The sequence below is a fragment of the Neophocaena asiaeorientalis genome, unplaced genomic scaffold (genome assembly GCF_003031525.2).
Source record: "Neophocaena asiaeorientalis asiaeorientalis breed wild unplaced genomic scaffold, Neophocaena_asiaeorientalis_V1.1 scaffold296, whole genome shotgun sequence".
NCBI lineage: Eukaryota > Metazoa > Chordata > Mammalia > Artiodactyla > Phocoenidae > Neophocaena > Neophocaena asiaeorientalis.
Genome location: NW_020175084.1, coordinates 3625818 through 3637457, shown reverse-complemented (window position 1 = coordinate 3637457; position 11640 = coordinate 3625818). Strand labels below are relative to the sequence as shown.

The following is an 11640-nucleotide window of genomic DNA, read 5'->3' as shown; positions in this document are numbered from 1 at the left end:
CTCTATCTTCTGCCTCTAAAGTGGAGTTGCACTGGGGTGGAATTTGTAATAAGCACAATATCCTCAAATGTGGAACTCTGCTGATCATACTTAAAATGAACTGGGAATTTTGTTAGTATCTTTAGAAAGAAGAAAAGTCACTAAAGCACCCTAAATAAACTTAAAAAGTGTTTTCTACATTCTCCTGTTCTGGGAAGTCAATTTTCAAACCAAATAAGTGAGTAACTATAAAAACGGATGTAAGTTGCTAACACTCTCAAAGACTGAAATGGCAAATTATCTAGCTAATGACAGTGGGGCACTGTGCTTCCAGAAAGGGGGGGCAGGACACCAGAGTATTCCTGATGTGAATATGGCAGGGGTGGGAAATAGACAGTTAGATGTATAATTTATTACTGCTTACTTTCCACAATATGATGGGTAGAGAATAGGCTCAGGGAAAAGGAGCCCAAACCATGCGATGCAGTCCTTTTCCACAGGTCCATTCAAGTCTGAGGGTCGTGTCTCCCAGAAGCCACTTGCCTCTCCCTGTGGCTGTGCACACAGCCCCAGGAGTCCAGCACAACTGGGAAGCTCAGGATGCAGAAAGCCTGGTTTTTAAAGATGGATCGCACTAGAACTGGAACCAGACCCTAGCAGCCAACAACTCTGCAAGCAGAGACTTTAAGCAGGCACTTCTGAAAGATATATTCACAACTAGAAAATAACTACACAAAGTTTTATTAGACCTCTGTTTTGTTTTGTTTGTTTTTCCTCCCCTGAAGAGCTGGCTTAAAAACTTTCCTTTTTCTTTTTTTTTTTTGGGAGGGGGGTGAGAAGGGGTGGTGGTAGATAGTAGGTATTTATTTGAAACGAAAAAAAAAAGTATCTGGACTATTGCATTTAATCATGTATTGTAATTGTGTTACTCTACCTTTTTGCATCAGAGACAGATATACAATGAACATTCAGTTATCACAGATTGCACACTAGATAGTAATTCTTCAGGCCTTTTACATAACCACCAAAGAACAGATATTGGATTCTGCAATATAGTACAAAAGTCCACAATCAATCCAGTCTTAGCCAGTATCTTCAATTTACTTCTGTTGCTGTACAAATAATTGGCCATTACTAGGGCTTACAAGTTAATAACAGGACAAAAAAATATACATTGCACTGACACAAAAAGTCAGCTGTGTTAATAGTCATGCAACAAGTAACCAAACTTGCTGAAATTAAAAATACTTTCTAAAAACAGTTTTAATGGCATAAATATTTTATACACAGTTCATTTACCAAAACAAAATGTATTTAAATGATACAAAGGAAAAATAAGTTTCTACCAACTTTATACATAAGAAAGTGCAAAATAACTTATCTAGAGTGTTTTCCTATCATTCAGATGGATGGCTGCTAGGGGCAGCTATTCTTCTCTTCAAAAGCATGACATTACAGTTGCACAATACACACGAATGTTAGAGGACATGGATGGATGGATGGATGGACAAACTACAAAGATCAGGCAGAAGCCCTGTGAGGTACTCTCAGAGAAAGAATATGGACCACACAAAGGTGGATGTACATGCTGAGAATATATGTTGGTAAACAAATTTACATGGAACAAAGAAGGACATTCAGAGGAACGATTAGTTTACGTGAGTGTACTTGTATGTGTGAGTGATTTGTGATTTCTACATTAAAAGCAAAAAGAAAAGAAACCCACTGAACAAAACAGTTGCCCACAGCACCAGCTGCCAGAGGAAATACTATCATGAGGGTTTTGGTTTCCACCTTCTAGTTATGGAAGTTGTGTTGGAAAGTTTAAAAGTGTTCATCCCATATAACTTCATATTACATAGAGGAATAACCTTTAAGTAGCTACATACAGACATTCATATATTCAAGTCTTTAAAGAACATCTCTGCCATTGGGTTTGGGGTAAACATGGTTTGTGGACACAAGGAGGACGCCTCTTTTAAAAAGTGTAGAATAACACTGCTACAACTCATCTCTAGGGCCGGACAGGGTCAAAGCCCATGATTATGTGAGAGCACAAGTCCTGCAACTGTTGAACATCCAGCATTATTTATTAGAATTGAAGAAAGAAGGTGAGGGGGGAAGAGGAAGGTGGGGAGGAGTGAGACACAGAAAGGAAAACAGAACACAACTTTTCTTCAAGTTAAAGTATTAATGCCAATAATCCTTTTATTAACAAGTATATTTGAACTTTTAGAAATGGAAGTGTTTTAATCAATTTTGATATGTAATCATAAATAGACTGTAGGCTCAAACCTAGGTAAATAAAGGTTTAAATTTAGTAAGCATAAGGCACTAAAGCAGCCTTTATATTTTCTCTTGGAGACCTAGTTATCAGGAAGAACAAATTTGTTCTTAAGCTGGTTTCAGCCCATTAGGTACAAGATTACTATTGTACCAATGCCTATTTTTGAATGCATATGCATATATGTGCATTTTAGTGCATAAGTGTGCCTGTCACCAGGGCCTAAAGATGAAAAATCGGGAAAGCCAAAGCCGCTGTCCTTCGTATGATAACTCCATGAGGTGTGAAGGCCTCTCCTTCCTTTCTTGGGCCATAAATGCTTCTACATTTTTCAAATCACAGGGCTTTTAGAATTGTTCATAATATTATCACTAAATATCTGAAAATGTTAAAATCTAGATTAATTGTTTCATTTGTTTTATATATATATATTTATATATGTACATAACACACATTTAAAAAAATCCCACCACCAAAGCTTTTTTTCTGTAAACTAAACTTATCTCTTAGCCCCCACCAGCTTTAGTCTCCCTGGATTTGTGTGTTCTGTATCCAACTAGAACAAATTAAATAACTAAATATTAAAATACTGTAATTATATTCATAGCAAAAACAAAAAAATAGACATTGATACAGTATAAATCTCACTGTTTTCAGGTAGATGGCATTAAATGGTAAAGGTTAATTATAAGCAGTTCTGACATGATTCAGTTTTACAACAAGGTTTATATGTTAATTCTGTACACTTTTTTCTTTTTTTAACCCTTTTTTGAAAATAAGCTATAGTAGAACATTAGTGTCACCAAAGACACATACTTCTTATGTTCTATGCAGGAGAAGTTAAAGTGGGTTACATGCAAATACGTTTCCATTAGCTGAGGCAGGGCTGTTTCCTGCACTGCGTCGATTGCCCGACCACCGCTATGTAGTGCTAAGAGGGGACGCTATGACCAAAAGGCAGTCCAAAGAGAAGTTTACAAGGGGCCTTATGACATTAGAACAACACTGAGGTGGTGCGTAGCCACGTGTGAGATGTAGCCACGTATGACATGCCCAAAGATTTCCAGGGTATCTCATGACCAGACTCTTATTCTCCCACACTGTTTCCTAAAGAAGGTCCACATGACACTGTTTTGGTTACTAGCTTAGGTTAAGTGGAGATACTGCGGGCAACTTGAAAGAAATGACATCAGGCACATGGGCTGGGTTTGAAAGGGGGGGGCGAAAGACCACAGATGACGTCTTTGAGGATTAAAAAATAAAACATATTTATAATTAATTGGTGAGCAATGTCAGACAAACCATACGTATTTCATTGAGTTAGTGGTTTAGTTTGAAGTCTCATGTTACAGGCAGTTAAGTCCTTATTTAGAAAAAAGGCCTTTGTACCTATTTACAATATACACAGTTACTCGCAAAGAAGTCAGATTTACAACTATTTTGTAAAAGCCTTTTTTTTTTTTTTTTTTGTAGTCGTTGGTTTTCCCAAATAAGGATGAGGAGCTCTACAAAAATGAGACGCAAGAAAAGGACAGTTAATACATGAGGATTTTCTCTTGGAGACAGCTATTGTTAAGGGAGAATCGGATATTGAAATGTTGCTCCTAGGAACCACCTTGTATTCTTCTTGTGCTGTTCACCTGAACAGTGTCTGCCCCATGACTGTACTCTACACCCGTTTATTCAATGTTCCCTTTGAATCCTACACTTCAAACACGCGGTATGAAGAGATGTGTAAACGGAGACTGTTTTGATGCCTTCCGAGCTGCGAGTTGTGACAGGGGAATAGGGAAGGGGGTCTACAGACCGTGGTCTCCAATTGGCTTGTTGAATCTTCAACAATTTCGAGGCCCATCTTCTGAACCCCTCTCATGCTGTAAATTGTAATAACAGTTCTGACAAACACGTACCGGGGATGAGATTTTCAAGCGTTTGATTTCTGACTGAAATCGGCTGCACCTAAAGGAAAGGCAAAATGAGGTAGTTATGGGTCTTCTCCATGTTTGATCACTGGGCTCAGAAACACGAATTTAAAATCTGAATGGACAGCTTGCGGTATAACGCCCAAGACTGTACGGGGCCAGAAGAATGCCCAGAGCCATACTGGTTTGGGTCATGTGGTTTGACCAAGGACCAAAATGAGTGCTGTATTATTTGTGTCATTCTATGAAAAAAAGTAACATTAAACCAAGGCAAGCCATTTATTTGATTGCAGAGAATTAAAAAAAAAAAAAAAGATTTTTCTACAGGATGAAGCCAAGGAAGTGAACATCTATGAGGCTACTCTTCCTGTGCAGGATGGAAATGCATTCTTCCTCATGCCCTATAAACTTGGGCAGTATGCTAATGTCTTTACTTGGAGCCTGACTTTTTTCTCTTGGCACCCATTTTAAAAGACACTTTGGTCACTATCAACTTCCTTTGGGCTTTTAAACACTTTGGTTCACTCCTCAGTCATTTCTTAAACAGGTAGTTTGGCTTTTCTGTCTGGTCCAAATTTTCTCATTTTCTGTTTATCTTGACAGAATTCCCTGAAGTGGACTATACTTAGCGATGTCCGAGTCCTTCATAGAAAGCATTCCTATTCCCAGCCTAAGGCAGGGTATGACCTTGGGTGTGGCACTTCATCACTTTGACCTTGGCTCTTCATAAGACTGAAACAGAGTTTTATTTCTTCCATTAGACCAGTAAAAGTGTCCAGAGAATACATGAAGTGCAAGCAGCCTAGGGGGTTTAAAGAACTGGACTTTGAGGAGACCCTCAGGAATGAAGGCTGGCAAGCTCCCTCAGCAACAGAAGGGCACAAAGATCACGGTAGAGCTACGCCCTCCTGGACAGCATTCCTTCTGTGCCTGCTCTGTCATAATCAATCACTTGTTTGGTTTGTTTTTCAAATAAAGCCTCCCTCCCACATTTGAGAGCAATAGCTAATTTAAAGAATTACCTACATTTAAATAGTACTTTAAAAATTAAACTCTATAAAGAACAGATGTGTGCCAGCATGCAAATGGAGGTGCTGACTATCAGAAATTATTAGATTGGGGACTTCCCTGGTGGCACAGTGGTTAAGACTCTGTGCTCCCAAAGCAGGGGGCCCTGGTTCAATCCCTGGTCAGGGAACTAGATCCCATATGCATGCTGCAACTAAGAGCTTGCATGCCACAATTAAGGAGCTGGTGAGCTGCAACTAAGGAGCCCACGTGCTGCAACTAAGGAGCCTGCCTGCCACAATTAAGACCTGGCACAATCAAATAACTAACTAAATAAACATTAAAAAAAAAAGAAATTATCAGATCACTAGGCTTCACAGAGTGGGTGTCTCAAAGCACAGGACCGCAAGACAGAATCCTCTGCCAGCCTCACAGAAATTCCTATAAGAAACGGCTGGCAGCAACATTCTGCTGCTTCATCTTGAATAAGACTTCCCAGGAGAAAAGGAAGACATTAGTCTGAAAAAAATTAATAATTATAATAACACTTCTTACTGAACACCTATATCACCAGACTTTGCACCTGGTGCTTTACAAAACTCATACACGATTTCATTTAATTCTCTCAACACCTCTATTGGGCAGGTGTAATTATCCACATTTTACAGATGAAGAAACTGAAGCTCAGAGAGGTTAGTAACGTGCCTGAGATGGCACAATGGACAGCAGCCTAGGGAGCATTTGTCAGTGTAAACCCAAGGCCACCCCCTTTCCAATAAGCCAATGCCCCTCAATAACTAACTCAGAAGCAATGATATAATTTGCGTTTTCTGTGAAAGCATCTTTCTAGTAAGGCAATATAAGCATTAGAGGGTACTGCCCATGGGATCTTTTCTGTTGTCTGCCATGGAAAGGACTGTACATGCATATGTGGGACCCCAGGGTATAACAGAGAAGGCATCCAAATCAATGGTGATGGGACAGCTGACTCTTCATACTGGGGAAATATAAGTGATCCGCACCCCATGTCATACTCTCAAATAAATTCCAAATGGATTTGGACCTAAAGACCTCAACATGAAAAACAAAACTTTGAGGACTTCCCTGGTGGCGCAGTGGTTAAGAATCTGCCTGCCAATGCGGGGGACATGGGTTCGAGCCCTGGTCCGGGAAGATCCCACATGCTGTAGGGCAACTAAGGCAGTGCTCCACAACTACTGAGCCTGTGCTCTAGCGCCCGAGAGCCACAACTACTGAGCAGCCCGAGTGCCACAACTACTGAAGCCTGCGTGCCTAGAGCCGGTGCTCTGCAACAAAAGAAGCCACCGCAATTAGAAGCCCACGAACCGCAACAAAGAGTAGCCCCAGCTTGCCACAACTACAGAAAGCCCGTGCATAGCAACGAAGACCCAATGCAGCCAAGAATAAATTAAAAAAGTAATAATAAAAATAAAAATAAATACCAGGTGCTTTGCACATATTAGCAAAAGAAAAACAAAACTTTGAAACTTTTAAAAGAAAATAAATAAGGCTATCTTTATGACCACAGGACAGGGAAAGATTTTTTAAGACCAAAAAACAGCAAAAGTCATAAAAAGCAATACATGCTACTACATCAAAATTAAAAACTTGTGTGACAGAAAAAACATACATAAAGTTAAAACACAAGCCACAGACTGGCAGAAGGTATCTGCAAGATATATGAAAGACAAAGGATTAGAGCCCAGAATACATAAAACAACTCCTCAAGTAGGGGGAAAAAATCGAAAAGCAAAAGCAAAAGGAAACTGTGCCAAGTTACCCAAGAGGAAACTCAAACTGGCAATAAGCATATGAAAGGATGTTCAACCTCAGAAGCACTGCAAGTTAAAACAACAAAGCACTACTGGCTATCAGATTGGCAAAAGTGGAAATGTTTGGCAATACCAGGTGTGAATAAGAACAGGGAGAATTTGCATATCCTGCTGGCGGTGGAGTAAACTAGCACTACTGTTCGGGAGAGTATTTTGAATAACTAGTTAAGCTCACGAGTATGTCTACCATCTTCAAGTCCGTTCTGTGGTATCTCCTCTAGGGAAACTCTAGCTTGTGTATTAAGAGGGCATTTATACGGGTGTGCATTGCAGCATTGTTTGTAGTACTGATAAAATGAAAGAAAATCCCTTAACAGTCCATCAAAAGGGAAGGAGATAAATACTGATAATATTCATACAAAAAAATATGACAGCAGTTAAGATGAAATTATTAGAATAATAGTTATTTATGTGAATGAATTTCAAAAACAATGTTGAGTAAAAAAAAATAAGTTACAGAGGGGTACAGATAGTATGCTATATTTATGTAAAACTGAAAACACAATAAACAATAATATAGGGTTATCTATGAACACAACGTATGCACTCAAAGTAAAAACACATGGAGAAGAGGGTGTGATGGGTGAGGGTGAAGAGAAGACCTAAAATGAATCTGTACTGTTTTATATGCAAATGTAATCAAATGTTAGCACCTTCCCAGCCTGAGTCACGGGTGGCCATGTGTTTGTGATGACTACCTCTCTATTTTCCAATGTGACAAATATTTCACAATGGCAGTGAAAAAGAACAAGGAGGAAGTGAAGGCTGGTTTAGACAGACACAGCGTATGGGCATAATGCACACCCTCAGAGCTTAAGCCACAGACACTGAGGAAGCTTGTATCTCATCTTACTTCTGGCAGAAGAGCTGACCGCAGTTCCTGCAATGGTGCCGTCTTTCCGTGAGAGAAAACCGCACGGAGCAGCCCGAACAGCTGTCCCCTCCTTCGTCCTTCACCCAGTGGTCAGCGGCGGAACGGCCCGGCTGGTCACTCACAGACCAGCTGAAAACCCGGCCTCGACTATCGCCCACGAGGATCCTACTATGGTCCCTGCAGGAGACACGACACAGAGTCACCGCATGGAAGGCCCTGGCCCCCGGCCCCGCCATGCGGCCGGAGAGCTTCAGGTGAGCCAGTTCCCAGGGGGCGTGTGCGCTGGGGAGGGGGTCGTGCGTGCAAAGGAATGAAAATGGGACTGAGCCCGAATGTACGCTTCTGTTTCAGCTCCCCTGGAATCGAACCGTGCCGTACCTTTGAAGAACACAGAAGGTGAAGTTTTCGTTTTTGTTTTACTTTTTTTTTGAAGGCAAAGCTTTTTGGTTTTTGACATTCGGAAGTGAAATCCACACACCGGCAGGTTTCTTCTTCTGATTCGTCTGTTGGAGCCACACATGATGATGCAGATGAAACCTGTGCTCCCAGAGACTGCCTGAGTGTGTGCGCCGAGGCTGAGCAAACGGCCCCGTGGGGAACAGTGGCCGGAAGAGCTTGGACACTTACTTGGAGACGCCCAGGGCAGTGATCTCGGCCGGGTGTGCGTTGTCCTTCCGGTCAAAGGCCGTGTGCATAGTCAGCTTACTCCTGAACACCAGCTGCCGTTCCCACCGGTACCCTGGGGTGGAAAAGTGCGACGTGTGACTGACAAAGTGAGGGGAGCCAGCGTTTGTTAGGTGCACCCTAACCCGCTGCCCTCAAACGTCAGGGTGCTGCAACACACAGCTCCGGCAGCCTCTCTGTTCTTGGCCGCTGCTGCCTCAGTTAGAGGCACAGAAGTCTGGCCTGACACTGACCATGGACCAGGTCAGGCCTTCACAAAGACACACATGGAGAAGGGGAAATCCTCAGTGCAAGAAGACACAATTTCTCTGGTTGAGGACCCTGCCCCAACTCTATCATAGGCAAAGTTACCCGTGAATACAAGTTTATCTATTTATCTATAATCAACAGCTTGCCCATTTTCAAAGGCTTTCATAATCTGTGAATGAACGAAGTTTTGGTCTGAGGTGTTATTCTTTAAAAAATGCCCAACGTATTGCAAACACCATGGTAGGAGAGAATGCCCAAGGGCCTTTAAGTCTGCCTTACACAAGAAGAAACTTGAGGCCCTCTTTGTGGGGGGTCTTTGTCACAGGAATGGGGCAAGGGAGAGCTACAGCTCACTGCCTCCGTCCACCAACCCTCACGCCACCCACAAGAGGTGAGAAACAGACACCAGGCTTCAAGTTACCGGGCTTCAATCTGCTGAAATTCCGCGCTTCAGCGGGATTGGGGTGGGGGTGGTTAAGGGGAGCCTGCAGGTGAGGTCTGGTCTGGCCCTCTGAATAGTTCACAAATACGAAGCCGTCTTTCTCATCGAGGCTGAGCTGGTCGGACCAACGCCTGGAGTCATCGGAGCCACTGTCATTACACCAGGTGGCTGTGGCTCGGCAGGAGGCCGCCCGGGGCCTGTGGCTGGTGCTGCTGGGCTGGCTGGGAGTGTCCCCGGGGTCCTGGATGACGCTCTGCTCATCTGCTTCAGAGTCGCTGCTGTCCTCTTCCTGGGCTTCTGGCCCTGGGTATTGTGGTGGGAGAATTAGAGAACACACACACATTAGAGTTAGACCCAGCGTTGTCCCGCTGGTATTTTTCCTCTACTAGTTAAGATACAAGAGACATACTATTTTAAGCTCAATATTACAGTCAGAGAAAATAAATTGCCAGAATTTCCAGCTAGGTACAGCTATCAAAACGGTAGAATTCCGGAGTTCACAGAATGCTTCTGGCCAAAATCCTTAGCTTGGCATTCATTCTTTCACAATCTGGCCCAAACCTGCCTTTATGGATTCTCACTACCTGCCTCACATTTCTACCACAGTTCAGCTGGATGGTGCCAACTCTGCTCTCCACACAGCCTGGCTGCTCCTCTGTAGAGCTAATTTTGCACACTTGGGTTGGCCCTACCTAGACTCACCTTCCCAATCTCTGTGTGTTCCGATGTTACCTATCTTTGAAAGCACAGCTTAAATACTTCTTTCTCTAAAATCTTACCTGGTTCCTGCAACAGAAAGTAACTCTCTCTTCTGGACTCCTTTAACAGCTGTATAGCTCTCACATATTTAAAATTTTCACCCCAAACTATTACTTTCCGTCATTCTTTCTACAACACAGTGGTCAGTTGGAGAGAAGGGGTCCCAAGCACAGTGCCTTCCATACAGCAGTCAATATAAATGATAACATAGATGAACAAACTGTGGATGAAAGCTTTAATTTAGAGTTTTGTTCTTCCTCCTCTTTCCATTGTTACTGTGCATTTCTTCATCTCAATTCCCTTGCAATAAAGTCTACTGCAGGGAAAATTTATGGGAAATAAATATATGTAACTGGAAAAAAGGAGAGCAAGAACAAGTGAGCAAGCACCAGCCCACTACAAATATTTTTTAGCAAGACAAACACTTAATTTGGCTTATGATCATGAAAGTCTTCAAACAGCAGTCTTTGAAGCAGCTTTGATTTCCAGAGAACCATTAGCTTATCTTCCCTTTCACCCAGGCCACTGTCCTCAAGTCCCACCACTTCGACACCGTCCCAAGTCATTCCTTCCTGTGGGCTGCTCTCCCCTCTGCCGCTTCTGCCAAACTTCGTCCACAGTGTGCAACATAAGGAAGACGAAGACATACAAATGTCTCTCCTCCCCAAATCCAACCCCTTCTTCTATCTCTCTTATTCATCTTTCGCTGTTATCTAATTAACACGCTTTGTTAAAAGGAAGGGAAGGGACCCACTTCTCACTGGACCACACAATCCAACGTCTGACACAATAACTATTAACCCCCAAATACTAACTGAATTGAACTGAATTTTTAGGTCCCCAAATGCCCAGATGACTTTCTCAGTGGAGCTACATGTGACTATGGAAATTTACATGCATTAAAGTAATACAAGCTTTAAAATGTTCTGTCCACCGGTTCTGGCAAAGAAAGTAAAGACTACTTTCAGCTTACAAGGGCAGGGGATTTGTGTCTTTCTCATAATGAGCCTTTTTCCTTAACAACTCCCTCACATCGTCAAATTCACGCTGAATTCTCAGTGTATAAAAATTAACCATGGAGAGACGATTTAGAGGTTGAACTTTAAAAAAAAAACCCTGTTCCTTTCCATGAAGTGTCTTACACCAACTGTTCTAAACTGATGAGGGGTAACTTCTCTGGAATTCAGTAACCCAAAGCACGTCTTAGCCTGATTCTCTGGCATTGTTTCCAAACATTCTGCATAAATATAATCTATCTTTATATTTCACTGGAAAATTTTAAAGTGCTTCACAAATAACAGACAGCAGAATACAGATCACCAAGCTTCTGTCTGATGAATGTTCTTCTTGAGCAGGTCCAGGGCGTGGAACCTGGTCTGCCTCTGTGAATAGTTTACAAACACGATACTGCCCTGTCACTCATAGGGAGCTGTTCAAGTGAAGGGTGAGACAGATGTGGGACTGAGGCGTGGCCCTCTGACCCATCCAACACTGCGCCCTCTGGATCTGCTTTGTATTTTTCAGAACTGAAAGCCCAAGCCTCCGGTATTCCAGGAAGCTTGTAACTGTATTTATTATGGGATGTG

The 11640-nt window shown here is 42.2% G+C and overlaps 1 protein-coding gene across 7 annotated transcripts in view; it reads right to left on the bottom strand.

Moving 5' to 3' along the window:
- Positions 1-731: 731 nt before the first annotated feature.
- WDFY3 (WD repeat and FYVE domain containing 3) overlaps positions 732-11640 on the bottom strand; it is a 232523-nt gene continuing 221614 nt past the window's right edge. For 6 of the 7 annotated variants that reach the window (XM_024764205.1, XM_024764208.1, XM_024764210.1 and 3 more), the window contains 4 exons: positions 9275-9598; positions 8548-8659; positions 7900-8097; positions 732-4222 (listed from right to left, as the gene is read on the bottom strand). In XM_024764205.1, coding sequence (XP_024619973.1) covers positions 4099-4222; positions 7900-8097; positions 8548-8659; positions 9275-9598 — 758 coding nt within the window. In that variant the 3' untranslated portion in view covers positions 732-4098. Of the gene's footprint in view, positions 4223-7899; positions 8098-8298; positions 8660-9274; positions 9599-11640 lie in introns of those variants that run through there. The other variant, XR_003005819.1, reaches the window with a different exon arrangement.